This window comes from Thamnophis sirtalis, unplaced genomic scaffold (assembly GCF_051295495.1).
Source record: "Thamnophis sirtalis isolate CommonGarterSnake01/CBP01778 unplaced genomic scaffold, rThaSir2_p1.2 scaffold_4, whole genome shotgun sequence".
Taxonomy (NCBI): Eukaryota; Metazoa; Chordata; class Lepidosauria; order Squamata; family Natricidae; genus Thamnophis; species Thamnophis sirtalis.
Window position 1 is genome coordinate 121,031,401 of NW_028261384.1, and position 24,722 is coordinate 121,056,122.

The 24,722-nt window shown below is 43.6% G+C and overlaps 1 protein-coding gene across 5 annotated transcripts in view; it reads left to right on the top strand.

Annotated features, from left to right (window-relative positions):
* Nucleotides 1-24,231, top strand: part of SEZ6L2 (seizure related 6 homolog like 2) — a 41,091-nt gene extending 16,860 nt beyond the window's left edge. For 3 of the 5 annotated variants that reach the window (XM_087714021.1, XM_087714022.1, XM_087714020.1), the window contains 12 exons: nucleotides 1-124; nucleotides 1,138-1,301; nucleotides 2,820-3,014; nucleotides 7,568-7,706; nucleotides 12,837-13,033; nucleotides 14,165-14,359; nucleotides 15,462-15,653; nucleotides 16,066-16,257; nucleotides 16,371-16,409; nucleotides 17,743-17,860; nucleotides 19,189-19,291; nucleotides 20,753-24,231. The exon at nucleotides 1-124 is cut by the window's left edge and continues 48 nt beyond it. In XM_087714021.1, the coding sequence (XP_087570147.1) occupies nucleotides 1-124; nucleotides 1,138-1,301; nucleotides 2,820-3,014; nucleotides 7,568-7,706; nucleotides 12,837-13,033; nucleotides 14,165-14,359; nucleotides 15,462-15,653; nucleotides 16,066-16,257; nucleotides 16,371-16,409; nucleotides 17,743-17,860; nucleotides 19,189-19,291; nucleotides 20,753-20,782 (1,688 nt within the window). In that variant the 3' untranslated portion in view covers nucleotides 20,783-24,231. The remainder of the gene's footprint in view (nucleotides 125-1,137; nucleotides 1,302-2,819; nucleotides 3,015-7,567; nucleotides 7,707-12,836; nucleotides 13,034-14,164; nucleotides 14,360-15,461; nucleotides 15,654-16,065; nucleotides 16,258-16,370; nucleotides 16,410-17,742; nucleotides 17,861-19,188; nucleotides 19,292-20,752) is intronic. The other 2 variants (XM_087714023.1, XM_087714024.1) reach the window with 2 other exon arrangements.
* Nucleotides 24,232-24,722: the final 491 nt, after the last annotated feature.

The following is a 24,722-nucleotide window of genomic DNA, read 5'->3' on the forward strand; positions in this document are numbered from 1 at the left end:
CTCCGGAGGCCCCAGGAGGACCACGTGGTCGGAACCTGACCTGCCGTTGGTTGGTGGAAGCACCTGAAGGCCAGAGACTCCATCTACACTTTGAAAGAGTGGCACTGGATGAGGATAATGACAAGTGAGAAAATGGGGGTGAGGGGGTGAGAATTGACAGGAAATCAAGCATTGCCATGGAGGTGGGAGTAGAGAAGGGAGAACATGGGCCAGTCCTGGAGTCTGGGAAAGGCTCTGATGAGGGCTCTGTGTCAGAGGCAAAGAGGGGGCCAGGGCCATCTGACAGTTATCAGCTGTCTTCAGAATCAGACATCAGTGTGGCAGTCCAACAACTGGAGTCTATTCCCAGCATGCACATGCACAGAGACTGAGGGAACAGCTAAAGAACTTGGGTTGACTTGGGAGGCCACAAGTGGATGATGAATGGCCCCTCCCAGAGAAAATAAAAGAGGAGCAAAAGGGGAATGGAGTTTGCAGGAGACAATTAGTTCGCTTAATTGGTTCGTGACTCTTCAAGACTCCTTGCCAAGTTTTACAGATATTGGCCCATCAGCTCTCCAAGCCAGAGAAGGTCTGTGACCATAAATCCTCCCTTAAAAGACTTTACTGGATGTGAATGAGAGGAATTCACAGCAAATTAATAAAAGGGTTTTTTGCCAGGACAAGGAGTTTGCTTGGGAAGCCTAAGTCAGAACACAATCAGTCTGTAGGACATAGAAGCAGCAGGAGGAAGAAACAGGAGGGAAATATATTTTTGTACTGCCCACAAACATATGATGGACTCTCATGAAACACTTAAAGTAGAGAAGTCCAAAGGAATTTAGAACTGTCCCTGGAAAAGGGATGAGTGAACTGTTGTGGAAAAACTTGAACAAGAGATTACAACAGCTTTGCCTTCATTTAGCTGAAGTGAGAAATTTGGACAAGTTTGGAAAAGCCAGCTTTTCACAATTATGACACCACTGGGTTTCCAGGAATGTCATTTTATTGTTAGAAGGTATAATAACAGAATCTTGCATTATGTAATCTCTTATCTGAATCTGTGACCATCCACTCATTCCCTTCTTAAGGTTTACTCAAAATTAGTTTACACAGAGTCGAAAAAATCTGCTTACCCGAATCCTTTCCCTTTTCCAGGCTGATGATCCGCAGTGGGAGTAGTACTTTCTCCCCTATAATTTATGATTCTGACATGGATGATGTCCCAGAACGGGGATTGCTAAGTGATGCTCAGTCTCTCATTGTTGAATTGATCAGTGAGGGACCTGCTACGCCCCTCATCCTTAGCCTGCGCTACGAAGGTGAGAACGTAATCTTTCCCCCCCCCCTTCCCAACATTTTACCTGCTCAAAAATAGTAAAGGCAAGAAAACATGATGTTATCTTCCCTCTTGGCAGTAGATTCTGACAATTGCCTATCGGTAACGTTGGGAAGTCATCAAATCAAACAAGCATAATGATATGCAATACTGTTTGTGAAGCTTATTTTAGTAAAACAAATTTCTGCTTTGCATTTAAGGTTGGATAAATTACTAGTGTGCAGCAATGAGGCCTCATGACACTGATAAACTGTTGTGGGGCTACAGAATGCATAACGGATCTGGGAACTCATTGGTTTCATTCCAGATTCGTTCAAGAAAATAAAAGTTTTCAGTGTGGTTAGGACAAAAAAAAATGGGACTGAGGCATAAAGAAAGCAAAGAAGCGAAGAGTCCACAAGGAAGGATACAAGAGGAAGAGTGGAGAATGGGAAAGACAGGAACTTCAGCAGAAGTTCGGAGGCAGGGAACTGAGACAAGAAAAAGCTCATCATAGAGAAAGGCTGGTGCTAGCTGGAGGGAGAAATTAGTTTAAGTAACATTGATTCAGCACTTGAACACATGTCCCAGAAGGGTAGGCTGAAAGAACAAGGAAGGTAAGTGGGCAGAAAAGAAGACTGGGGAAGATTAGAAAACCAGGGCTGGGATTCAGCCAGTTTGCACAGGTTCAGGTGAATCAGATATTAATTTTGCATCTGGTTTGCCGAACTGGTAGTTGCAAGGACAGGCTGGCTCTGCCCACTCTACCCCTCCCTTCTCAGGAGTTTCCACGTGGCCTGTTCATCATAGCAGGTAAGTGCAGGGCCCGCATGGAAGTTCTGAGAGGGCAAAAAATGGGCCACCTGGAAGTCTGGAAATGGGCCTGTTTCCGGCCCCTGGAGGGCCTCTGGAGCTTTGGGAGGCTATTTTTGACCTCCTAGAGGCTCAAATGCCCAAAACTATTTTTCATGGCCAAAGAAACTAGCCCCAGAAATAATAATTTGTGGCTGGACAGAGTCTGTTTAAATGTAAGAAAGAACTTACAGTTCCTAATAGCTAATCAGGCTGGGAAATTCTGGAAGTTGAAGTCCACACATTATTCAAGTTGCTTAGATTGAGAAACAGAAGAAACAGATTGTTATCAGAAGAAGAAGCAGGTCAATACCCAGAGCTGGTTTCTCTCCAGATCACCTAAATATTGAAGGAAGGAAGATGATAAAGTTTGAGAAAGCAACGTTAGCAGGAAAGAAGTTATCAGACATAGAAGGTTGCTGAATGGATACAAAACTTTAGACAAGGAAATAGGTGCAATTTGATTGGACTTGGCCTTCTTCTTGTAATCTGGCCGAGATGTGGTAATGTGATAGTTGAATCTAAGGTATATACCAGGTCAAAGAAAGAGGTAGGGTTGATCCCATCTTCAAGGAGATATTACTGTAATACTTCACTGCAATGGGAGAGATCAGAAGCTATAATCTTGATAGGGGCAGTTTTCTGACTTTTTTGCTCCCCCTGGTGGCAGCTTTTGATGAAGATCGATGTTATGAACCCTTCCTGGCCCATGGAAATTTCAGCACATCAGACCCTCTGTATCGTACAGGGACCATTGTAGAGTTTGCTTGCAGTGCAGGATACATGCTTGAGCAGGGTCCTTCGGCCATTGAATGCATAGATTCAAGAGACCCCCGCTGGAACGAAAGTGAGCCCACCTGCAAAGGTAATCATTCTTCACCTCAAACTCTCCGCGCAATTTTCCTCTGGAGCCTGATGCGTAATGTCTTTTCTCCTTGATTGCTCTTTTGTGTTCCTGCCCTGCTGCCTGAAAGAGTAATGATGCATGCTGATGGGGCACAACAGGCCTTAGCAAATGACTGTTATGCACTGGGTTTTACGAACTCAGGCACATGTTTGAACAGCTGAGGAAATGGGGGCAGAGAGAGAAGCCAACGTGATTGGAAGGAGAAGGGAGTTGTGGCAGAGTATGGATCTGCCATGGTCTGCACAAAGTCTGGGAGTTAAAACGGGACAGGTGCAGTTCTAAAAAAGCCATTTTAGAAGCAAGAACGGTGCATGATCTAGAAAGCTTATTTGCATAGGGCTGAATGGTTCTGGAAGCAGACAGTCACATTAACTGGGTTATAGAGTTACCAGAGCCTCACTTACCTCCTTCAAAAAGGGACTGATATATCCTGTGTCAGGAAACTACTGAGAAGGCTAAATGATCTCACTATGACTATCCCTTCAGCATGGATCAGAAGTACTGGCTTAATTACAATAGTGGTTGGAAAGCCTATTCTGAAATCTTCGCTAAGTATGGGAACTCTCTCTCCCTCCCCCCTTCCTCCCCCCTCTCTTTTTGGAGGACTAGAGATGCAAACCAGACTAGATGATTGGATTTAAATGTTCTCACAACACAACTGGCTGAATGGAGTTAGTTTAACTCTGAGTGCCCGGCTTTGCTTATGACTAAATTTTAACCTTTAGGGCATGGCTCTCTGAGGAACTCTGGGAGTGGAAATCCACAAGTTAGATTTGGAGACCCCTACTCTAGGGAAGAGGTCAGATGACTCTTTTTTTTTTCGTGATTCTCCCAACATAGTACTGTAACATCTTTCGCCCACACTTTGTGGTACCACTGTTATTTTAATCCAGAAATATAAAATACTTTAACTAAGGTAATATGGCCAGAGCCTTCAGTTTCCATCCTATAGACTCAACAATAACCTTTTGAAAAAAATTAGAATGACTCACAAACATACAACTAGAAATGGAATGGAATGCCCCTTCGCCCCCCCCCCCCTCAATGCAGTAGAAGTGGGACATTTGTGATGCTTCAGATATCGCTGAACCCCAGCAGTGTCAGCAGAGGTGGTATTCTACTGGTTCGTACTAGTTCGGCTGAACCAGTAGTGGAGATCGCTGTTGGTCCCCCCCACCCACCCCCCCAGCTATATGGCATTCCATTTGGGGCCTTTTTTCACCAAAAGCACATATGCGGAAGGCTGTGTGAATGCAAGGAGGTGGTATGTGCAAGAAAAGCTACCCCCTGCGCGTGCACTCTCACATTTGCGAACCAGTAGGGAAGGTAAGTGAATACCATCTCTGAATGTCAGCAAGAATGGCTAAATGTGCTGTGGAGACTTTCAGCATCTACACATTTTGAAAACTGAGTTCCATCTTCTACTTGCTCCAGTAGGCAGGACTAAAATATTTCTAAAAATTTCTAAAAACAAGGAAGACCACCACTTGTCTTTCCGAGGTATCTTCCTGCTAATTCCAGTTCAGGTCTTTTCTTTAATGGCTGGGGAGCACATGGACACTGCGAGGAGGTGGGATTCTCCAGGTAGGGAAATCTTCTTCCCTCTATTACAAAACTTATCAGTTCCAGCTATAAACCACATGCCTCTGGAAAGTTCACATTGTCTCCTTCAGGAAGCTGAGGAGCTAGGCAATTGGACTAGTAGAACCTGGCACAAGTAGGCAACTGGTTCCCCCCATCACCCATCAAAAGGGCACCAGTCTAGGAATTTTGGATTTGGACACAGCAGGCAACCATTGCTGGGTTTTGATGTCCATCCTTGAAGGCCTTCCCATGTGATGCTTGTTCGATAGGGTGCCCTTATGCTTCAGCTCAGCATCTCAAATGAGGGTGAGAAAAAGGAGCATCCACTTCCAGTTGCAAGGGTGGACATGGGCCTTCCTCAATCTAGTGAAAAGAAAATGGGATCTTCCTAATCTTCTGGTCACTACTAGTGATCTTCTAGTCACTACATCAGATTTGAGAGGGGTGAGAGAATGATACAACCTTCCGAATGTCATGTTCAGAAAACATCAACTCCTCTCTGCGGTCTTCATTCTCAAGACATTTAAATATTGTTTTCCTTATGGGAAGCTCACAAGAGTTACCCTGAGTTGCCAGGGAAATGCACTATAAATTTGCCATTTCTTTCCTTCATGAGCATATTTGACATTCATCCCAGTCTTAACTGAATTAGAAGTACAAACTTGGAAGAATCCCAGTGATTTATATGGGATTTGGCAGCAAATACAAATAAATGTCGTAGTGCTTTATCTCTTAAATTGGTTTAGTTGACTTTCATTTGACTTTCACCCTGGGGTATATATGGGTTATTTTGTCCAGATGATATTTCTCAGTGGTGAAATGCAATTTTTTTTGCCACCGGTTCTCTGGGCATGCCTTGCGGGCATAGCTTGGGTGTGTCTGTGTGTGTGTGTCATGTGGCTGGGTGGGCGTGGCCAACATTTTTAAATTTTTAAAGCATTTTTTACTACCAATTCGTCCAAACCAGTATGAAAAATGCTTTAAGAAATGAAAAAAAAAAAAAGGTTCAGCTGTGCCATGCGATTGTGGGACACCCCCCCCACTTTTAAAAGCATTTTTGTACTACTGGTTCAAGCGAATAGGCAAAAAAAAAAAAGCTTTAAAAAGCGGCGGGGGGGGGGGGGGAGCTTCCGATGATCACACAGCTCACAGCTGAGCAGTGCAATCCTCTGAAGCTTTTCTTTACTACTAGTTTACAGAACCAATGACAATTGTCTCTTCCGGTTCCCGCAAACTGGTAGCATTTCACCCACCCCTGATATTTCTGTTCTGTGGGCCAAGTGACTGGATTTCGTTTTCAGGCCTTTGGATTGTGATCTCTTTTGAGTTATCCCTGCAGACCTGCTACATGGATTTTGTCTTCCTATGTTGTCAAAATAATGCTGCAAGTCCTTGCAGAATTTTATCCCCAACCCTCCCAGGGACTTCTTTTTACACATGTCCCAGTTTTCAGGCTATTCTCTTCCAGTGGCAGAAAAGGAAATACTGAGAGTCCTCTTTACTGTAGAAGATATCCTTTACTCCCCTGGTCTTTCTTACTCTATCCATTTTGTCTTTTGCATTTTCTCTGGAGATCCTATTCGCTGTCTTAAGTGGAAGGGCCCAGGTAGCTTTATTGCTATAATCTTTTAGTCCTGCTTTTTGGAACAAGTCGAAGGAACTATCCAGTTTTCGATATCCCCCGTCTCTGCAAAAAAAGGAATGCCATGGCAACTCCAGTATCCTCTTTCTTACCCCTGCAGTGACATTTTTTCACAGCTAGTCAGTGTCATGACCTAGAATCCAATTTCTCATATTTGATTATTGGGTCGTTTTGACCGAGTCATAGAAAGAGGAGAATCAGAAACATTGCAGTGCAGAGATGAGGAAAGATGGCTGTCATTGCCTTTGCTGGGAGGCAAATTTTACCTCTCTTGAATTCTAGGGCAGGGCGTGGTGTGTGTCTGGGGGGGGGGGGTCAGGAGGTAAAGGGGCAGTTCAATTTGTCTTCCCCTATTGCATTTTTCATAATCCAAAAGAAATGAGGGATCCTTGGTGCTGGCTGAGCTTAGTTGTTTTCTTGCAGACATTTCATTACTCAAACTAGATCATCAGAGCTCGGATGATGTTAGAGTAGTAAGATAAAGGTAAAAGTTCTCTCACATATACGTGCTAGTCGTTCCCGACTCTAGGGGACGGTGCTCATCTCCCTTTCAAAGCCGAAGAGCCAGCACTGTCCGAAGACGTCTCCATGGTTATGTGGGGGGCATGACTAAATACCAAAGGCCCATGGAACACTATTACCTTCCTACCAAAGGTGGTTCCTATTTTCCTACTTGCATTTTTATGTGCTTTCTAACTACTATGTTAGAAAGCTGGGAAAAGTAACGAGAGCTCACTCCATTACGCGGCACTAGGGATTCGAGCTGCCGAACTGCCGACCTTTCTGATCGGCAAGCTCAGCATCTTAGCCACTGAGCCACTGCGTACCTTGGTACTTATCATTAATTGGTTCCAGGAGGGACAATGAGTACCAAAAATGATGAATACCAAACAATTTTTTCTGTAATGTAATCAGTCATAAGGCAGCCAACACTGACAAGTTCTAGCTTGTATATTGTACCAAACAAACGATGAGTACCAGGACAAAAGTTTCACACCATAATGCATTTAAGTACCAAAGTTGGGTGAGTTTCAAAGCAGTTGAGTATCAAGATACCACTGTACCTAGTTTGGGTAATCAAAGTGTTCTTACAAGTTGCATTAAACCTTAATAAAGACTATGCCTGAAAACAACCAAGCCTGAGAGAGCATCAAGGATCCCTCATGTCAACCCCGAATTATTCTCCTTTATTGGTACCAAAATAAATTGGCTTAAACTGGTTGAGTAGCTGCACTGCTTCATTCGAGCTATAGTCTTCTCCTGATTATGCATCTTTTCTCTCCAGCATTGTGTGGTGGGGAGCTCTCTGAGCCAACAGGTGTTGTACTTTCTCCTGACTGGCCCCAGTCTTATGGAAAAGGTCAAGACTGCGTATGGGGCATCCGGGTGCAGGAGGAGAAGAGGGTGCTGCTAGACATTGAGATGTAGGTACTTCTGCTACTGCCACCATCAATACCATCACATTTTTCTTGAGGGAGGCCTCCCAACTCAACCAAAGCAGTGTTGACCTCATGGTCCCTGAAACCATCATCCATCATTAACTTAATTGTTTAAATCATTCATGCCATCGATTCATGGAAAGATGTCTATGTACTTTGAAGATAATCTGCTGTGACAAATAGGATTCCTACTTAGAGGTCATCAACTAGAATGATACAGCAAATTCCTTATACAGTATTTATGGAAGGAAGAAGCGTCTGGATGGTGAAACATTTTAAATCTTCAAGTGCAACGAAGAGAGGGCTATGTTTAATCTAGTATTTATGCTGTTAGATCTAATTATTTTCTGTTCCATGGGGGTTTCAAAGTTAGGCTAAAATGACAATAGAACAGATGGAGGGGATTATTTAAGTCTTCTCTTAGAATCATTTCCCTCTCAACAGTTCTAAAAATTTAGAGGCACAAGAAAGCTTGTCCAAAACAGCAGACTGAATTCATATGTGTGTCTACAGTTACATAATAACAGAATCATTCTGGAGAGTCAATAAGTCAAGAGAGGTACACTCAAGAGTTAGAAAGTTCTCCACAAATCAAAGTAACATCAGTACAGTGATATTTCTTTTTAAAAAATCCTGAAGTATTTTATGCATTTACATGTGGCTAGGCCAGGGATGGCAAACATTTTTTTGCTCGGGTGTCAAAAGGGCATGTGTGTGTGTGATAGTGCACGCATGAGTGCCCACACACATAATTCAATGCCCTCCCTCCTTGCATGTGCGCACAACTCTCCCACGCATGCGCACAGGCCTCACTGAAGCCTCCGGACTTCCAGTAGTCCTGTTGGGCCATTCTTTGCCATCCCCAGGCTTCAAGAAAGCCTCCTGAAGCCTGAGGAGGGCAAAAAACGGCCTAAAGGGCCTACCGGAAGGCTTTCCTGAAGTCTGCAGAGGGCGGAAAATGGCTTCCCCCTGCCCTCCGGAAGGCCGAAAATCAGCTGGCCAGCGTGCGCATGCATCTTGGAGCAAGTGGTGGGTTTCAAAATTTTTTAGAACCTCTTCTGTAGGTGTGGCCTGCTTTGTGGGAGTGACTTGCCGGCCATGTGACTGGGTGAGAGTGGCTTGCCGGCCATGTGACTGAGTGGGAGTGGTTTGGCAGCCATGTGACTGGGTGGGCATGGCCAACTTGTAAAATGTGGTGAAACTCACTTAACAACGCTCTTGCTTAGCAATCAAAATGTTGGCTCAGGAACTCTGGCATTTGAAGCACGCAAGTCTTAAAGCTGTCAAGTTACAAGACCCTTGCACCCCTAACCCTTTAGGGAAAAAAAACCCAGGGGTGTTCAAACTTGACAGCTTTAAGACTTTAAGGTTTGGATAGGACTCTTAGAGGAGGCGGGGCGATTGGTGAGCCAGCCAACCAGTGAGTGGTGGGCGGAGCAAGCGTGGTGCGGATGGGTGAGGGGAGGGAGCTGGAACCGGTTCTAAATGGCACGGTAGATTTGTGGAACCTCTTCTATAGAAGAGCTTAGAACTGGCAGGAACCCATCCCTGCTTGGAACTAACATAGGCAATGCCTCACGTGCCCTCAGATATGTCTCCGTGTGCCCCCTGTGGCATGTGTGCCATAGGTTTACCATCACGGCACTAGATATAATGTGTTTGTTATCCTTCAACAGTCTTCTGAATCTAGCTAGTATGTCAGGCAACTGAGGTAAATTAGTACAAGAAGAAAATAAAAAAAGAACTAGGCAGCCATTTATAATCTTTGTTTCAGGCCAAAGTCCTGCTGAAAAGGAATGCTTTTAAGTCCCTCATGTGTGTAGGTGGAAGGTTTCTACCATGCAGGGGGAGCTACAGAAAACTCCTAACTTTTGATTCCTACCCTTTGTATTAACATACAAACTGGCTCTTGAGAGGTAGGCATGTTTTAGCGAGGAGTCTAATGTAATCAGCACCATGTCATATGGGGCTTTACAGGTGCGGGTAGTCCTTGATTTATGACCATAATTGGGGCCAGAATTTCCATTGTTAAGCAAAGCAGTTAAGTGAGTTGCGCCCAATTTTACAACCTTTTTGTCGTGGTTGTTAAATAAATCACTCTGTTAAGTGAATCACATGATCGTTAAGCAAGTTCTGGCTCCCTCCATTGACTTTGGTTGCCAGAAGCTGGCAGGGAAGGTCATGAATGGCGACCATGTGACCTAGGATGCTGCATCCACCGAAAACACATGCTGGTTGTGAAGCACCTGAATTTTTATCGTGTGACTGTAGGAATCCTGCAGCGGTTCTGAGTATGCTGGCTGTAAGTCATTTACAGTCAAGGACTGCCTGTAATTACACACATATTCAGTAACCGTAGCAATGGTGTGATTGTGTTTGGTCTGCTGTATGTTTTTCCCATATCAGAAGTCTGGTTGCTGTCTTCTGTACCATTTGCAGCTTCTGAGTTGTCTTCAAAAGCAGTTCTCTGTTATAGGAATCTGGTCTAAAGATTCCTTGTCCAAGTAGGAGCATATCTGGTACATCAGCTGAAGATGTTTAAACAGAGCTTTGAATCCAAGAGGATCCCCAAGGATCTCTTCTATCGGAGGGAGAGAAGGAGCACAGTCCTATCTAGAACAACCAACAGAATTGATGTTTCCAAGAAACCAAGAAGTTTACACACAAAGAGCATGTTTTAGTAGGGTTTTGTCCGAGCTTGTGTCTCTCATGCAGTACAGTATGGCTGCTTACATGGATTCAGATTTCTCCAATATCACTGGTGACTACAGGCCTAATGATGCTTCCCACATAACTGTTGAGTAAAACTCTCTATTCAAGCTGGAGAAGAACCACAGCAAAGCAGCCTTCTAACCCTCAACCCTTCTAATGGTTGAGAAGAAACCATGGCTGATGGCACTTAAATGTCAATGAAAAAAATGTAATATGATTAGGAGGAGCACGCCATCATGTAGATCAGAGATGTCAAACTCACGGCCTGAAGGCCAGATGCGTCGCATGTTGGCTACTGCCATCCCCCATTTTAGCGAAGACAAAAAAAAGTTGCGACATGTCACGTGTCGACAACGTGATGCTGTGAGTTTGACACCCTTAATCCAGATTAATATTGCCTACTAGTGTGACTAGTGCTGTTTCTGTCCAATGATTGGACAGAAAGGATCCAATCGATCCATTTCCTCTTAGACACTATGATTCCCCACCGTGGCACGACAAAACCGCGCTCGACTAAAGCATGCCCGATTAAACCGCGTCGCTGACGTCATCAACAGGGCGACAACAGCGAGCGCAGAGAAAGAAGGGCGCTTTAAATAGCGCTTTGAAATCAAGCCAATTCAAGTTAAGGTAAGGGTTAGGTTTAGGGTTAGGTTTAGGGTTAGGTTTAGGGTTAGGTTTAGGGTTAGGTTTAGGGTTAGGTTTAGGGTTAGGTTTAGGGTTAGGTTAAGCGTTAGGGTTAGGTTTAGGTTTAGGGTTAGGTTAAGGGTTAGGATTAGGTTTAGGGTTAGGTTAAGGGTTAGGTTTAGGGTTAGGTTAAGGGTTAGGTTTAGGTTTAGGTTTAGGATTAGATTTAGGGGGGTTAGGTTTAGGTTTAGGGGTTAATTTTAGGTTTAGCGTTTACAGCGTGCTTCTGTCTCCGCGCTGTTGTCGCCCTGTGATGACGTCAGCTACGCGGTTTCATCGCGCACGCTTTAGTCGAATGCGGTTTTGTGGTGGAACCATTCCCCACCATGTTATCAATAAAGTGAGATTATAAAAACACTCTTCTGTTTTCCAAAATATATGGTTCGTGAAAGTGATCTTACAAGTTGCATTAAACCTTAATAAAGACTATGCCCAGAAAAAAAAAAAGATGCTGCTGCTTTAAGGAATCCGCTCATTAAAGTTAATACAGCAATTGAGGTAGGGAATCTTGAAGCCTGAAAAGAAAGCTGCATACTGTATGTGAGGTCAAAATAGCAGGCGTCCATGATGGTGAATGTGTGTGCTTATGTGTGAAAAACAACACACGGGATTACTTCCAAGTAATTCATTCACTGTTGTTCACCTACAGACAGAATCTTCCAGACTAAAGCAATTATCTGTATACCATATTTATCAGAGTATGAGATGTACCTTCTCCCCCCCCCCCAAAAAAAAGAATGTGAAAATCTGGGTGCGTCTCATACACTGAATACAACATTTTTGGCCTCTCAAAACCCAGCCCCCCTTGCAAAAATGGTCGTGCCTAGCCTTTAGGAAGCTTCCAGAGTACTCCTGGGGGCTGGGGAGGGCAAAAATGATTGAAAAATGATTGAAAATTTTTGCTCATTTCCCCCCCCCCCAGCCACCAGGAGCACTATACAAGCCTCCTAAAGACTGCATGATGCCCTTTTAAAAAACAAAAAACAAAAAAACAGGCCCATTTTTGTGAAAAACAGGCCATTTTTGGGAGGTCTGCAGATTGCAAACCCCCTTTTAAAAAATTTCCCTCTTCGAAATCTTGGTGCGTCTTAAATTCTGGTGCGTCATACTCAGAAAAATATAGTAAATGCAGATTTACTCTGCAAACTGCTAGAGGGGGGGGGGGGTCCGTCCTTGCCCTCTTCCTGCCTATCAGACATTTTAAACTGCTCTGCCTTTTTTATCTTGGGGAGGCAGCCCCTTCCCTTCTGTGCCAGCCCTGACATTCCACTACAGTGTCAGAATGGAGGGTGTGACAATTGAAATCACTCCTTTTTAAAGTATGTCACATGCATGTAAGAAAAGTTAAGAAGGGCTTCGACAAGCCAATTGCACTTACCCTTTTAACATTATTGACACCTGTCTCCCATCTGGCGATCCCTCTAGATCCAAAGCACTAATTCAGAATCATTTTGGAGTGGACTCGGCTCGAACCCTATATTAATACTTTCTTTCATTTAGAGGTTCCAATTTTACTTACTGCTTGAAGAAAAATCCATGTCTTCCCATCCCCGTGTGTGTGTGTGTGTGTGTGTGTGTGTGTGTATCTGCACTCACTTGCCCTTCAGTTTAGAGCCATAAAATAACAGAAATAGGCTGTGGACTCCTTCACTTTCCTTTTCCCCTTTCATCAGTCCTTTCTCTTTGTTTTCTCCTTCTCCCCAATTCCCCTGTTAGCCTCAACATCCGCAAATCTGATGTGTTGACTGTTTTCGATGGAGGAGACTTAACCGCCCGGATCCTCGGCCAGTACCTGGGCCCACATCCTCGGTTCAGCATTTACTCTTCAGGCCCAGCAGTCACCCTGCAATTCCAGTCAGACCCCGGTGACCCTCTTTTCGGTCTCAGCCAGGGGTTCCTGGTGCACTATAAGGGTATGAGAAAAGGCTATGATATGCTTTGGGTAAACTGAGGGGGTGAGTGAGATAGAGAGAGGGAGGGAGAGGGTGGGGGACTGAGTGAGTGGGTTAGAGGAGGGTGAGGGGGGAGAGAGATGGGGTAAGAGAGAGGGAATGAGAGAAAGGGAGGGAGAGGGAGAGAGTGGGAGAGGGAGGGAGGGCGAGAGGGGAGAGAGAGGGAAGGGGAGAGAGCGAGAGGTTGGGAGAGAGGGAGGGCGAGAGGGGGGGAAGGAGAGAGCTGGGGGAGAGAGGGAGGGAGAGAGAGGGAGAGAAAAGTTGGTGTAAATTGATGCCTGCTGACTCATCCTGTGAAGATGGTTTAAAAAGTTAAGCCGTCTTCAAAAAGGTTTCCAGAAGCTGCTAAGGCTGAGAATGGACAGGAATGTTGAACAATGCATTTATTTGTGATCAGAAGCAGGAGAAGGAAAAGGAAAGAGCTCAAATGAAGTTGAATAAAACCAAGGTGATATATCTGCCCAATTGTAATTTTAGCAGCAGTAGATTGAAGAAGAAAAAAGACAGAAGTTTTGCTTAAGTGCCAGACTGGGGGACAGTCTAAAGTTTAAACACAGAGTATACATCACAGCAGTATTCTTGTAATCGTGCAACTGCGTGTTGCTTTGGGATCCTTTAATTTGGATTTCTGAGCAGGGCTTTTGGTCCTTTCTAACAATATGATTGTATGAGTTGCTTGTAGAGATGAACTCCTGACGTGAAGTAGAAAAGTGGGAAAACAGAAGTGAAATTTGGTGAGGAGGAGAGGTAGGATAGTACACTGATGATGTTACTTAGTTTAGTAATGAAATGCCTACAAGAAAACAACCAAATTCAGAGAGTAACAAAGGTTCAACCCCGAACTACAAATATTCTCTTCTATCAGACAGGACAATGCCTGGCAGAAGGTAGTTGTTACATCCTTCTCTCTCCTCTCCTCCCTCCCCTCTTTTTCTCCTCTCCTCCTCAATTCTTCTCTCTTCCTCTCCTTTCCTCCTCCTTCTCCTCCTCTCCTCTCTTCTCTTCTCCTCCCCTCCCCTCTCCTCCTCTCCTCAATTCTCATCCTCTCTTCCTCCTACTTCCCCCCTCTCCTTCCCTCTCCTCTCTTCACAGAAGTTCCACAAAATGACACTTGTCCCGAGCTGCCAGAGGTGGAGTTTGGTTGGCGCACAGCTTCTCATACTGCTGTTATCCGCGGCACAGTCGTAACCTACCAATGTGAGCCAGGCTACGACATTGTGGGCTCCGACATTCTCACCTGCCAGTGGGATCTGTCATGGAGCAACAGCCCACCTACTTGTCAGAAGAGTAAGTCTTTCTGATGCTAAAATAGGTGGTAAGAGTATTCCACATTAGGACTTATCTAAGCATGAAGAAGGAGGTGTGAAAGACAACGGGAAGCGGGTAAAAAAAGGGGGAGGAGTTTAGTGGGCATGAGAAGAGAAACACAACACAGAGGTGGGAGCAGTGGGAAGAGAACATTAGAGTGACTATACCTTGCTGTCACTTTGACTGGAATCTTACTTTTACATTTTTCAAGATTATGTTGTTATCTTAATTAGCATTACACCAACTAGCATTACAAATGCCTTTTTTGAATCTGCTTGGTTTTCACTTTTTGTGTTGGCCAGCTACATCGAGCCTGGTGTGTGTGTGTGTGTGAACTTTGATGCACTATTTTATACTTTCTAATGGGAGAGCTTTTGGTTCATTGTTTGCAGTTTTAGAGCAGTGATGGTTAATCTTTTTGTTGTCACATGACATAAGTGTGCGCTTGCACCCACACCCATAATGCAATGCCTGTATGATATCCCCCCATGTGCCTGTGTGATATCCCCCCATGTGCCTCATCCCCCTGTGCATGCGTGCACTCATCCCCCTGTGCATGTGTGTGCTCCTCCCTGCTCCCCATTTTGGACCTAGTAGGCCTCCCTGCAGCCTCCTGGGACCAAAAACTGGGCTGTGGCGGGGGAGCGCCTAGTAGGTCTTCCTGCAGGCTCCCTGCCACAACTCCCTGCACTCCCCCACCCTCCGTGCATGCATGCACGCACACACCACCCCCATGCACGCACACATGTCTCCCACATGTGCCCCTCCCACCCATGTGTGGAAGAGACATGAAAACCAGCTGGCCGGCAGGAGGCATGCGCAATATGTGGTGGAGCTGAGCTGGGGCAACAGCTCGCGTGCCCGCAGAGAGAGCTGTGCGTGCCACCTGTGGCATGCATGCATAAGTTTGCCATCACGTTTCTAGAATCTTTGTGTCACTTTAGAAGGAAAGTTGAAACATTCCCGGAGTAGCATTACACTCTAAAATATCCACATAGTCAGATATGATTCCTGAATTGGGAATCAGAGGGAAATACAGAGGCCCCTTTTCATACTTTACTGCACCTTCTCTTTCCCCAAGTTATAAATTGTGCTGATCCTGGAGAGATTAGCAACGGCAAGAGGAGCATCACAGACCGACATTTCTCCATTGGCTCTCACGTCCAGTACTTCTGTCATGAAGGCTACGTAGTGGAAGGGAGCACCACACTCACCTGCTACAACCGGGATACGGGCACCCCTAAATGGAGCGACCGAGTGCCCAAGTGTGTCTGTAAGTAAAAGCGGGGGAAGGAAAAAGCAAATGGAAGGGAGGAAGCTAGAACTGGGAAGTTATTTAAAGCAGCAAAGTACAGGACTGTACATTTTGACAAGAGCTTAGCTGGTCTGACTGGTTATGGGGAGTCCTCAACTTCTGACTGGTCAATTAACAACTGTTCAAAGTTGTGGTGAAGCTAACTTGGGGCTACTTACAACCTGGATTTCAAGTTCTGATAGTCCCCTCCCCCAGAGTCACATAATGAAACTTTGGGGGGGGGGTCAGAAACATGGTCAGCCATTTGCAGCATCCTGCAGTCACCTCATTGCATTTTAAGATGGTTTTCTCAAACATCAACACAGACTTCTAGTTTCCGGCAAAACTGCGCCCATTATAAACTCTTTATTGCCCCATTTTCCTTTTCCAGTGAAATATGAGCCTTGCCTGAACCCTGGGGTTCCAGAGAATGGGTACCAAACTCTTTACAAGCATCACTACCAAGCAGGAGAGTCCCTGCGCTTCTTCTGCTATGAGGGTTTTGAGCTTATAGGGGAAGTGACGATCACCTGCATACCAGGACATCCATCCCAATGGACCAGCCAGCCACCCCTCTGCAAAGGTATGGGGAGAACTTTCCCATCGTATGTGGCTTTCACTCACTGTTTTGTGACCCTCTGCTTTGTTTGCCTGGCATTTTTTAAAATAGTCCCTTGGTCTCTTTCCCCCCACCAGTGGCCTATGAGGAGTTATTGGATGACCGGAAACTGGAAGGTGAGTGGAAGTTTGGGAAGGGATTTTTGGAGGGTGACAAACATTATTTTCCCTCCCTCCCTCCCTCCCTCCCTCCCTCCCTCCCTCCCTCCCTCCCTCATTCTCCTTTCTTCCTTCCTTCCCTCCCCCCCTCTCTCCTAATTCTCCTTCTTTCCTCTCTTTCTCCAGCCCTCCTAATTCTCCTTCCCTCCTTCCCTCCTAATTCTCCTTCCTTCCTTCTTTCCTTCCCCCCTCCCACCCATCCTCCCTCCCACCTAATTCTCCTTCCTTCCTCTCTTCCTCCAGCCTTCCTAATTCTCCTCCCTCCCTCTTAATTCTCCTTCCTTCCTCCCTCCCTCCCTCCAAGTTCTCCTTCCTCCCTCCGTCCCTAATTCTCCTTTCCTTCCTTCCCTCCTCCTTCCCATACTCCCTCCCTCCCTCTCTTATAATTCTCCTCCCTCTTAATTCTCCTTCCTTCCTTCCTTTCTTCCTCCCTCCCTCCTTCCCTCCCTCCCCCCTCCTTCCCCCTTTCTTCCTTCCTCTCTCCCTCTCTTCTGCTCAAATAGCTGATGCTAGATCCCATCCCAGACCTCAATAACTCATGCCTTATGCCCATTTGATAGGACTACCGCAGTGTGCTCTAAATGGGGCTGTCTTTGGAGACAATCCGTAATCTGCAACTGGTACAAAATACAGCAGCAAGATTTTTGCCAACACAACCCCACCAACATAAAATTACACTGACAGTACAGTGGCTGCGTTGGTTGCCAATAGGCTTCCAGGCCCAATTCAAATATATTACCTTTGAAGCTCTATGGTGCAGGATACGTCAAGGAATAATTTGTCAGAATGTAATCTGCCCATCTTGTCCCTTCATTCAGGGAAGGCCTGTAGACCTTCCCGGGGACCATGGGTGACACATCTGGTTCTCTATGTCAAAGCTGGCTGAGGAATTCTGGGAGTTGCAGTCCACAAGTCTTAAAGTTACCAAGGTTGGAGACCCCTGCTCTATGTAATAGCTCCCATCCTATGGAATATTCTTTCCCAAGAAATACACCCAGCTTCCACTTTGCTACAATTATAGAAACAGGTTAAGACTGTTTTATTTTAATGATCTTTCAGTCCCAACTGACTGACTGTGGGCAACTGTCATGGATTTTATTTCATAGTTATCTTTGCTTTTGGTGGCTGTTTCTAGTCTTTCACCATGTTTTAATTTACTTATTGTTATACTTTTGGGTTTTTACAGTTCATTTGTGATTGGGATGGAGTATAAATTCTGAAAAATAAAATAAAAAGTTCAGGGTAGAGTGTTTGATACATACATCTCACATATACCACTTTTTTCTTGTAGTCACCCAGACCACAGATCCTTCCCACCAGATGGAAGGTGGCAACATTGCCCTGGCAATCTTCCTCCCCATCATTCTCGTCATCCTGTTGATTGGAGGCATCTACATCTACTACACTAAGTGAGTGATATCAAACTAATTTATATTTGCTTTGCTCAGTGGGCAGTGCAATTAGTCTCTGTGGTTTGATTCCAGTTAAGTTGCATTTTATTTATTTTATTTTATTTTATTGTACTGTACTGTATTGTATTGTATTTTTTTATATTTTCTTTATTTTAATTTTCTTTATTATTTTATTTTGTTTATTTTGTTTATTTTGTTTATTTTATTTATTTATTTATTTTTATTTTATTTCATTTATCTGTTATTTAGCCCATCTCCCTTGCAATGTGACTCTGGAAGACAGATATGTTGTTTAATTGCAAATAGAGACGAATTGGAATTTAATTCCATTTCGAAGATTTTAACCTGAAACCCTACACAGTTTAAATTTCCAGGTGCAAGGAGACAATTATAATAATTTGTCTACTTAATGATGTTGAAAATGCCTTAATACTGCATTAGTATAACCAGTTCAAAACCAAGATCATAGGTATGTCAAGTGACAATAAAAAAACTCTCCATATATGGCTTGAAGGAGCTTTGATTCCTGTCAAATCAGCAACTTTTATGTTTTACACCTTCAAGAACAGGGTCCACAATCCCGGGCCACAAGCTGTTTGGAACTAGGCTATGGAAATTCCCCCACATACACAGGTTGGCTCACAAAGCCAAAACGAGTGGGGAACTCTGTTCTAGAAAGTATTAACCACTGTCCATACCTGCCACTAAAGGTAGTTAGAGTAGCCCATTGATTGTTTATCCATTCTGTTTCTTTGAATGGCCTTGGCCTCAGGTATAAAATGAAGTCAATATATGGACAAAAATGTGATTGATGATCAGATTAATTTTGTTGAGATAAATATGGCTGTGATGACATCTGGGGGAGTGGGAGGGGAGAGAGCCTCCCGTCACTGCTGCTACTGGTTCGCCCGAACTGGGGCGAATCGGCACAATGCTATCTCTGTACTGCACTCTGTACTGCACTCTCCCTCTTTTATCTTGCACTCCCTTCTTTTCTTTACCTTGCTCCCTTCCTTCATTATCTTTGCTTCTCCTTGTATTTTATAGTATAATAAAGTTGAAGAAAACTTAAAAAAAAATGAATACATGATTGAAATTTTGGATGTTTGCAGAACATAGGAAGCTGCTTGATAGCCAATTAGACAATTGGTTGATCTAATTCCTTCAGAGACGGTCTTTGAAGATGCTGGTGACCAATTCTGAACCATTCCATATGCAAAATATATAATCTCCTCCACTGGGTTATTTCTGTAATCTGATTTTCCAAACTGGTAGAGGCTGATTGTTTCAATCCATTCTCTTCTTCTTCTTTTGCTTTCCTGCAGATTCCAAGGAAAAACTCTCTTTGGCTTCTCCTTTTCCAGCTCTCACAGCTACAGCCCCATCACTGTAGAATCTGATTTCAACAACCCTCTCTACGAGGCTGGGGTGAGCTTCGGACGCTCAGCCAAGCCGTTGTTCTGTAGTACCTATTTTTTAAAAGCTCTGATTAAAGAGGGTTTAGTTATTCCGGTTCTGCATTTCCCCCTCTCTTCGCTGCTGCTTTCTACCTCTTGCAATCCTGCTGCAATTCTGTACAGATTTATCCCAGATTTGGGCTGTAAAAATTAGGGTCAGCCATTAGGTTTTTGGAAGAGATATAACCGTTCCCAAGTGAGTCATCTGGCATTTTGCAACCTGAATGAGTTCATTACCGTTTCTCCCAACAAGGGTATCCCTTGGCCACATTTCTACTGGTTTGGGGGAATTCTGCTCATTTCAACCCCATTCCGAGTACAGCAGAGGTGGGTTGCTACCAGTTTGAACCCGCTGGGCAAAACTGGTAGTGGAAATTGTGATTGGGTCATTGAACTGGTAGGGATGGCAGGCTGGCCACGCCCAAAACCGGTTTCCCAGTTGCTGCAGCATATTTTTTTCGGCATTTTTAGGCATGCCCAGACCTATTTATAGGCAACTGTGCACACGGAGCAACCCACCCCTGGAGTACAGGTAGACCTTGACTTATAACAGTTCATTTAGTGACTGTTCAGTGTTACCACAACACTGAAAAATGTGACTTACAACCATTTCTCATAGTTACGACCTTGCAACATTTCCATGATCATGTGATCAAAATTCAGCCGCTTGGCAACTGACTGATATTTATGACCATTGCTATATCCCAAGGTCATGGAATCCCCTTTTGTGACCATCTGACAAGCAAAGTCAATGGTGGAGCCAAATTCACTTAACTTCTGTGTTACTAATTTATCAACCACATTGATTCACTTAATAACTGTGGCAGTGGTGGGTTCCTGGTCGAACCAGTAGTAGTTTGGCGGCCTGGGTGTCTGGAACTGGCAGCGATCCAGGCCTGCCACACTCCTGAACTGGTTCTCCATAGGTGCCGCCATTTTGTTTTCCCTTCTGCGCATGCACAGAACAATTTTTGTTGCGCTGTGCCTGCATGCGCAGCGCACCCACAAGCGAACTGGCAGTAGTGCCTGCTGGAACCCATCCCTGGCAAGAAAAGTCGTAAAATGGGACAAAACTCATTTAACCAATTTCTCACTTAACAACAGAAAATTTGGGCTTAATTATGATCATACGTCAAGGACTAACTGTACTCTCTTCAGTACTTCCACATGCTGCCAGTAGTGGTCACCAAAGGCCTCCTTTAGAGGTGAGAGAAAAGGAAACAAGACTTCTGGTTTTATTTACTTAACCATGATTTACTGAATTTATCCTCTCTGGTGGGTTGGCAGATGGGCCCAACGAACCCTGCCACAGTGCATGAAGACAATCTTCTGATCTTTGGGTAGTTTAAAATCAACTACGTAAAGGAAAAGAGTTGGAGAGATTCTGTCCCTAAAATAAGTTGTTTCCCCTCCTTTTTTTTCTGCTTAACAGGACACTAGAGAATATGAAGTTTCCATTTAGAAGACGTCAAAAGGACCTGCCATTCTTCTCCCAAATCCAACTAGATCTGAGGATCAGCGAAGGAGAATGATTCCTGATTTGGAGGGAATAGCGGAAGGTGGTTTTTGGGAGGGGGCTAAGGGAAAATGGAGGGGAGATAAGGAGTTTATCCTTTCTACCCCACAAATTCAGCTTTATCTCTTCTTCTCCATGTTGCTGCCTGACTGTCCACTCTCAGCTTTGGACCACTCCCTTCTCCCGTGTAAATACCCTCTTCAATGTGCCAAATGTGTTTCTCACACACACACTCACAGAGTTATTATTATTATTATTATTATTATTCTGCTTTATCTGTTCGTTTTATTTCTCTATTTATTTATTATGTTACCCTTTTCCTTTTTTCTTCATTTTAAACGATCATTCCCTTAGTGGTTGAAAAAAAAGGAGGAGGGGGTTGACCTCATCCCTTCTTCCATACTTTACCCCCCACTCCGTTTTTAAGGAAGTGGGCCTGAGTTCTAAATGGTGCTGCCATTGAACATAAAATAAAATAAAAAGTATTTCTGTAAACGAGGCTGTACAGTAAGATCACTAACACCCAATATATGTGGATTTCCACTAGGAGATCTATTTATTCCTAAAACCAGTGGCTAACAGACATGGGCAACCCAAATTGCCAAATGCTGAGAGGCATTAGAAAAGATATTGATCCCTAATTTTTTAACATGGAAGCAAGTCTCCCTCATGTTGTTCAGAGAATTTACCTTCATAAAATTGGGAGTACATTAGATAATCATGGAAACATAAGCAGTGTCATAAACCATTAGCTGTTTAGATTATAAACCATTGGAGTTTTTCAAGGTTTGTGTGCTGCAACATGCCCAATCAGAAAGTAAATCAGGCTTCAATTTTAATGGATTTGTGGAGACCTAATAGACACACTCTATATTACAGAACACCAGGAATAGATTGCCGGGTGTTATAGCCTCAGGCTGTAGAAATAACCTACAATGACAAAACAATATAATCGTTTTACAAGATTTAGCTGTATTTTCTTTCTTGTACCATTAATTTCTTTGGCTTATTGCTTTTTACTCCTATTCTATGCTTTGCCTAATATTACTTCGTGTATAAGGGAACAGTGTGATGGGCATGTATGTATCTACAAATACAACCCAGGACTAGGGTTGACACTGAGATAAGCACACACAGGAGTGCTGCCTATAAAAGACTTCCTACTTATATTTTAGTTCTTTTTCTTCTAATCTAACGGAGATGAGGACTGCCCCCTAGAGTCGGGAACGACTAGCACATGTGTGTGAGGGGAATCTTTATCTTTAATCTTCTAATATTTCTCCCACCTCTCTGAAAGCAACAAGAATAAGAAAATAAAATAAAATAAAACCAACATAATGCAGATCCTGAAAAGAGAGGCTTGGTAGAACTTCAGTAAGCAAACTTGGTCTTTTTGTTACATTGGAAGACATAAACCACCCCAGAGTCAATAAATTCATTACTTATTTGTTTGTTAGGCAGTTTATCCTTTCCTTCCCTCTAGGGAGCAGCTTCCATAGCACTTCCTCCTCTGACTTTTCCCTAGAAAAATGCTGTGGTTGGATTAGGATAAAATGAGGGAAGGGGACTGGCCCAAAGTCCACCTCCGTGGCTGAAGGTGGACTTGGATCTGATCTCTGTGATCCTTGTCAAACCCTTTTAGCATTAGATCACATTGACCTTTTGTTTACCATATCTTTAGCAGTACAGAATGGCTGTGGGGAATCAGTTTAGTTTTACATTTGAGATACAAATGTAAAGGCAGGGGTAGGATCCCTACTGGTTTAACAACCAGTTGACTGCGCTTGCATGCACAGTTGAGAAGGCTTACCTTCCAAATTACTGCTTGGGAAGGAAAACAGCTGAGACATGGCAACCCACTCTGCCACGCAACTCAGCTGATAAAGGTAGGCAAAGCGTAGGGGCGGGCGAGCGGGCCCACTTGCTTATCTTCGGAGCTGCCAGTTCGCCCAAACAGGTCCGAACAGGTAGAATCCCACCCCAATCCCACATCTCTCATTCTACACCAAGCTAGAAGACATCCTAGAATAGGTAATACTTCTGTTCAACCATTGTGATTGCTAAAAAAAAATTAATTTTAAAGTCCCCAAATCTTTGGAGGAATAATTGATAAACCTTTTGATCAGAGTTCCTCTGGAGCTATTTCCCATGAAATTCATATGGCTGTTTAGATATGGAGTAAAACCTTTTAATAATAAAACTTCTCCTTCATGATTAGGAGGATCCTTATAACTTTTAAAAGATAAAAGTGCATCTGATAATTTTATGTTGCTTTCAAAGTTAACAAATCACTGAACATTACTAATTATGCTTATGAGGACAATATTATTTTTTAATGGTACTTTACAGCCCTTTCAAAAAAAGTGTACATTTTCCCTGTTTTTCTAATGTACTGGCCCAAATAATGAAATAGCTGCAGGTTTTGCAACCTCTGATTCATTAAGGTATTCTCTAAATGATTCAAAAAAAGAGCAATGTAATTTTGTCTGGAAAAGATCAATTTTCCTCCTTCACAGTATTTTAACAAGAAAAGAACATGCCCTCCTGGTATTAGTCAATTGCTTTAAGGATTAAATATTATTTCAGGATATAAATGGTTTATTGACTGTCTCCCTTGATTAACACTACAGAAAGCCACTGGCTGCCTTGTATCGTCTTCAGGATGTTGTCATTTTGTGTGGCTCTTATATTCTTAAGCAGGAGTCCCCAAATTTGGCAACTTTAAGACTTGTGGACTTCAACTCCCAGAATTCTCTCTGGGAGAATTCAACTCTGGAGAATTTTGGGAGTTGAAGTCCACAAATCTTAAAGTTTCCAAGTTTGAAGACCTCTGCTCTTAATTATGACAACAGGAAAGATCCTTAGTGCCAAAATGTCTGAAAGTACACTTTTACAGCTGTTCAATCAAGCGACCCTCTTTTAGGGCATGAGAGCTTCTGAATGGAATTGCAGTACTCTTCTCCCACAGCATAAAGTCTGTAGTAGGTGAGAATATTGTACCTAAAGCCCCTTCACTTACTGCCAGTATGGAGCAGGACATAAAAGTAGTACTTACCAGCCCATCTCCTGTCCTAAATAGTGAAACTGACTTATTATATCAACCCTTCCCTGGTGGCCAGTCTTGTATTTTGGAAGAAGGTGAAAAGTATTATTTACTCCAATTTTTGTAGATAACTTATCCTTCCTCTTTGTAGGTATTTTATCATGCTAGGAGGACAGTCCTGACACATCCCCACAAATGACAGTGCCATTTCTGGGGAATGCTCTCCTTTGCATCGTTACCATTTACAATTCTATTTAATTTTTAATTTGGCCTTTGGTTACCCCCCCCTCCCACCGCTCCTTCTCATTTGCTTTTATTTTGGAGCAATAAATAAAGTGCACCATTTGTAAAAGCTGTGGCGTCTGTACTTCTGTTACAGTCCAACAGGAAATGAGCGTACTCTTTGCGTGGCAATGGGCAAGTTTGGTCAGCCAACTTAGCAAAAAAAGTGTTTAATGGTAACACACATGAAATGGTACTTTCACACCTGTTTGAGGGGAGAGCGCTTTGTGTTTTGAAAGGGGAGAACCTGGTGGCTAATTGGGTATTGAAAAAGGTCCAAGTGCAAATGAATATTAACACAGAAACCCAATGGTTTCTCGGTACTTTTTTTTTATAAACTTAAAGTTCTGTGGTGGTTCTTTCATTGTCCGAAAGGTGCTTTTTTTCAAGAGGCAACTGGACTTTCTGGTTTTTCTTTGAAGACGTTTCGCTTCTCATCCAAGAAGCTTCAAAAAAAACCAACAAACAGAAAGTCCAGTTGCCTCTTGAAAAAAAGCACCCTTGGGACAACCATGATCTGGATGACTGAGAATCTCCACAGACATTCTTCTTTCAATCAAC